Raw genomic sequence first — 5,508 nt, 5'->3', positions numbered from 1 at the left:
TTGTTTGGCGGGCCCAGGCTGGGGATTCGAACCCGCCACCTTAGGTGTATGTGGCTGGTGCCTTAGCTGCTTGAGCCACAGGCGCCGAGCCAACAACAACATTTTCAACATTCATTTTCACTTATTCAGCACAAATATTTGTGCTGGCCTAGAGTTAGGGGTGTCTGACATTTCTGTTGGCAGATCAGGATCTGGTATTGAATCAGGATTGGTGATTTCTGTTTTGTGAAACTAGTTGCTGGGGAATCCCATTCACAGTATGATTCTTCTAAGTAGACTTTCTGGGGCCACAGTCCCTGCTCCATGAGCAGAGAAATGCTCATTTATAAATTCTTGGTGCTGATGAGACCACAGTGCTGGGGGTCCTGGGTCGGCCACTCCTCCATCCATGTGGAAAAAGCTCTAGGAACTGCCGCATGCTGTCCAGGCCCCCTCTGGAGGGGCACTGGCTGTCAGGAAGCACTGTCAGAGACAGCAGAGGTCTCACAGACACTGGAACTGTGGCCAGACAGAGGCCACAGCACACCCTGGAGGACAGGGTTCTGGTGAGAGCTACATGGCCACAGGGAGGGCTGCCTTCTTAGGCTTCCTGAGTTTCAGGAAACTTCCTTAGTTTTCAGCAAACAGCCAAATGGTAAGAGAACTGCTGGAAGAACAGGCAAAATGCTGAGGGCATTCACGGGTCAGAGAGAAAGCAGAACTAGGCCTTAGGAGACAGAGAAGCCAGTGGCCCTGGGAGGAACTGCTGGGCTTGGTGCCAACACTGAGCCATGGCCTTTCTTCTCTGTGGGTCAGCACTTGGGGAGTTTTCCTTTCCTTCCCTGCACCACGTATTTATCCCCAGGGGCAAACAAGCCATCTTGGTTATACTCCTCCCCAGGTTCCAGGCTGTTGGCAGGGAGACTTCTCCACACAGAAGTTGAGGTGTTAATAGTGGAGGGAGGAGTTGTCCACCTCAGTATTATCAGTCCTACTTTACAGATGAGAAAACTGAGGGGCAGAAAGGTTAACTGCATGCCCCGTCCCCAAGGCCAAGTTGGTGCTGGGGCTCAACTCATGCATTCTCCAGGCAGAGAAGAGCACCCTTGGTTGCAGTTCCATTTATGTCCTATTGGCCAGATGTGTGTCTGTGGCAGAGCCAGGCAATACATGAGGGTGAGATGTGGAAGGTTGGCCATTAATCCATACCCTGCTGCTCGGAGAGTTCCAGGTAGCAGGAGTGGTGTGGAAATGGTGGGGACTCAGAGAGCAGAGTTCTTGGGGGAAGATAGCATGCCCAATATGGGGAGAGTGTGGCTGGGAAGAGCATGACCAGCATGGGGATAGTGTGGCCGGCTGCAGCAGCCAGGGAGATGCTCAGAGCCTTATCACAGGGGCTGGACCTGTGCTGGGGCCATTTGTAGCGGGAGTCACATGGTAGACGCTGGAGTTCAGCACTCGTGTGGCTGCCACGTGGAGCTCTGCTAGTGGCAGCTGGGAGCGTTACATGAGGCTGCTCCTATGCTGGCTTCTCCTGACCAGTCTTCCATGGGAAAGCCACAGTCAGGTGACCAGGAAACAATGCCATGTTATATGCAGCTGGCCATGAGTCTACTGGGGGCTCACCCTAATCCTAGACCTCTAGTAGAAAACTGAGTGGCCTAGAGTTAGGGGTGTTGTTTGGTAGAGTCAGGTGCTTCACAGGAGATCCTAGAGCGCCATGTTGGGGAACAGAGAACTTTACCACGTGTGGAGGGGCCACATCTCTTCCTATCCCCTGCTCCTTGTCATTTGAGCCAAAGCCTTTGTTTGCCCATCTCCCAAGGACTCTGTGCATCTATCCACATGTGGGAAAGGACCACTGTGACCCCATGAGGGCGCAAGTAGTAAGTGAGAGAATGGGGCTGTGGGGTCCAGAGGGGCCAGGCCTTTGTTCTCTGCCCTGTCACCTTTGATATTATGCCTTTATGGGGTTCTGTTTTGCAATCTGTAAAAGGAGGGAAAACCCTAGGTTGGGAGAAGTGCCCAAATAGCTTGCACTGGCTCAGTAGAAGTGCCTTCCAGAGCCGAGCTCATCTTCTTGAGCTGTGTGGTGATACCAACACGTGCGTGTATAGTATCTGCCAGTGGAAGTCCCATGGGCTTCACTTGGAAACATTTGTGAGTTGTGTCAATCCCCAGATGGCGATAAGCATTGTTTGTCTAATTTTTAATACTTTTTCTCTTTAAAGCATCAAAATGTACATGTGAACCTGAGGATACTCTACAGACTTACAATGGACCTTTGTTCTAGATTAAAGGCAAGATACTTTACTTTCATTTCTAGCTGATGAGGGAGCTCTTGCTCACTGTTTGTGCAAGGGCTGTCTTTTCATTTTCACCCACACTCCCAGGGAGCTACACAGCAGTGTCTTTGGATGTAAAGGAAACCAAACATTGAGTTCTAAGACCAAAATAACCCCTGAATCACTCAGAAAAAGATAGTCTGGGAGGGTAACATCTGAAGTTTTAAAAATAGGTTGAGAACAATTGTAACATTTTTAAAAGCCTCCTCTTTTACTGGGGTGTTTCCAATGTTATAGTTACTATAAAAGCTGAGGATTTGTTTTGGTGAATAATGGGAGGGACACAGCTTCAGTCAATCAGAGTCTTACTGGGAAACAGACAGCCACTAGCACCAACAGCTGGGAAGAGTGCAATGCAGGGACTGACTGTGTGCAGGGGTGCAGGCAGGGTGAAGGGAGCCAGGGAGGTGGAGGTGCCTTTGGGGATGGCAATAGCCATATGCTTTTCCACCCTGGGACTCCAAAGGCCAGGCTGAGAAAACCCCTCTGTGTCCCTCCTGTCCTTAGTCTCTTGCTAGTACCCCAAAAGGTGAACTCAGTCTAAGGGCAGAGAAGGAGCCCAGGTGAGGTGGCCAGGAGGGTTCAGGCCTGACACAAGGGCAGGGCACAGGAGGGTTTGCAGGGGCAGGAAGAAACATGACCGCAAGAGTTGGTAGATGAGGCCCAGGACTTGAAATGACAGCAAGGAAGAATAAAAACAGTGGAACTCCAAGGGGGTGGGATGTGATCAGGTTAAACAAAAGGAGAAGGCTGGGCACAGTGGCTGGCACCTGTAATCCCAGCATTCTGGGAGACCAAAACAGGTAGATCACTTGAGCTCAGGAGTTCAAGATCAGCCTGAGCAAGAGCGAGACCCCGTTGCTAAAAAACTAGCCCGGCACTGTTGTGGTTATAGTCCCAACTACTCCGGAGGCTGAGGCAAGAGGATCACTTGAGCCCAAAAGTTTGAGGTTGCTGTGAGTTATGACACTATAGCACTCTACCCAGGACACAGAGAGAGACTTTGTCTAAAAAAAAGAAAAAAACCCCAGAGATTTCATACCCTTAGAGGAAGTGATCTGCTGTGAGGATTACACTGCTCCCCAAATTAAGCCATGGTGTCAGTGAAAAGTCAATGTAAGTGCTAGGTAATGTTGGGGGAATTCATTAAGCCTATTCTGTAGTTAAAATGAAAGACTTCAAGTCCATACATACTTAAATCTTTACACATATAATCCCAGCATTTTGGAAACCTGAGGTAGAGAATCACTTGAGCTCAGTTCAAGACCAGCCTGGGCAACACAGTGTAACCCTTTCTCCACAGGAAAAAAAAACATTTAGTTGAGCATGGTGGTGCACCTGAAGTCCCAGATACTTGGGAGGCTGAGGCAGGAGGATCATTTAAAGATAGGAGTTAGAGGCTGCAATAAGCTGTGATTATGCCACTTTATTCCAGCCCGGGCAATGGAGAGAAACCCTGTCTCAAAAAAAAAAAAAAGAGAGACTCAGAGCCTGTAGCACAGTGGTTACAGCGCCAGCCACATGAACCAAAAGTGGCAGGTTCAAAGCCAGCCTGGGCCAGCTAAAACAACAGCTAAACAACTACACCAGGCATTGTGGTGGGCGCCTGTGGTCCCAGCTACTTGGGAGACCGAGGCAAGAGAATCACTTAAGCCTAGGAGTTTGAGGTTGCTGTGAGCTGTGACGCCATGGTACTCTACTGAGGGAAACATAAGACTCTGTCTTAAAAAAACAAACAAACAAACAAAACCTTAAAAAAATAAATAATGAGAAAAAGAGTAAAGAAAATGGGTCAGGAGCCTGAGGCAAGAGGATTGCTCAAGCACAAAAGTTTGAGGTTGCTGTGAGCTGTACAACTGGCACTGTACCCAGAGACTGTCTTAAAAGAAAGAAGATGGGGATGAACTTTGGCCTAACTGATATTTATGAATCTCTCTACTGGGTCTTGGTAATAAACTAGGGTACTTAAAGGAAATGCAAGTTTTATTGGGAAGAGCAAGAGAGAGAAGTGGATGTTGGGTACGAAAACAACCATGACTCTGATAGGAGCAGAATCAGTTCTAGCTCAACAAAATTAAGTAGGCTTTTCAACAAAATGCAGATACAAATCATAAATTAAAGTAACATTGATGTAATTTCTTCCTATGAAATAGGTTTATGGTTTGTGGCAACTGTTTTGTTCTTTGGAGCTTCCTCTGATACCAATTTTGGCAGGTAAGTTACCATAATGATGAAGTACAGGCATTTCCATAGAGAGTTCCTTAGTGTTTGGGATGACTGTTCCTCTCTAACATAGAAGTAGGTCATGCTGCACTGGAGTGGTCACAAGCCCAATGTTTCCCCTGTCTGTAACAAGGAGAGGTGGACTGTGTCATCTCTTGGTCTGAAAGGACTAGAACATTCCGACTCTCCTGTTGTGGCCATCTCTAATCCTGGTTTGCTGCCCTTGTAACCCCCCCAGCCTGCTGGAGCCCTGAGAACCACCCTATGAGGACCAGTGCAGGGCTCTCTTCTGCGTCCCGCCCAGGTGCTGCTGGATACTGCACGGCCAGAAGCAACTCTCCATTCACAGCATGCCCAGGGCCGGGTTACAGCTGACAGCACCGTCCCCACACCCACTCCCACCTCAAAGGCCTACTCTGCCAATGCATCTGTTTCCCTGTGACTCTGGGGTCCTGGCAGGTCCTGTGCAAAGGCTGGCACTCAGCCCCTTGTTTTTACTAAGCATGACTCATGAGTACAGTGCACACGGGGTCTGATCTGACTTGAATCGCAGTGATGGAGAGCCAGAGCATCCAAGTGAACAGAACAGCCCTGGAGAGGACGTCCGTACTTCTTGGGGTAAGTTACCATTCCTGGCTGTGTGCTTATTGTCCCTCCTTCACCAGGAACTATTCCCAGTGGAGAGAGTAGATTCTGCTTTTCTTCCTCTCCTCATCTGAAGCTGACACTGGCCTCTGCTCCCTCTGACTCCTGCAGGGTAGTGCAAGCCTTGACAGATTTAAGCAACCCTATGTCGGGTGGCTCCTTGGGACCCTTCTCAAAAGTCAGGTTTTTCTTACAGGGACATTGCCCGCTGTGGTTTGATGAAGGAATTCTTGGGTCTCTTAAAAAATAAATATACAGAGATGCATGAAAAAAATGCATAGAAATGTTCCACTTTAATCTTCTTTTTTTTTTTTTT

At 48.6% G+C, this 5,508-nt stretch overlaps 1 protein-coding gene across 1 annotated transcript in view; it reads left to right on the top strand.

The window, feature by feature from the left end:
- POLN (DNA polymerase nu) overlaps positions 1–5,508 on the top strand; it is a 67,427-nt gene that overhangs the window by 3,927 nt on the left and 57,992 nt on the right. Inside the window, 3 exon segments of the mRNA XM_023507703.1 lie at positions 2,211–2,279; positions 4,478–4,538; positions 5,101–5,165. Coding sequence (XP_023363471.1) covers positions 2,211–2,279; positions 4,478–4,538; positions 5,101–5,165 — 195 coding nt within the window.

This window comes from Otolemur garnettii, unplaced genomic scaffold (assembly GCF_000181295.1).
Source record: "Otolemur garnettii isolate 467f Iridium unplaced genomic scaffold, OtoGar3 scaffold00198, whole genome shotgun sequence".
Classification (NCBI taxonomy): Eukaryota; Metazoa; Chordata; class Mammalia; order Primates; family Galagidae; genus Otolemur; species Otolemur garnettii.
The sequence above is the reverse complement of the archived record's forward strand: the minus strand, read 5'-3'. Positions and strand labels throughout refer to the sequence as shown.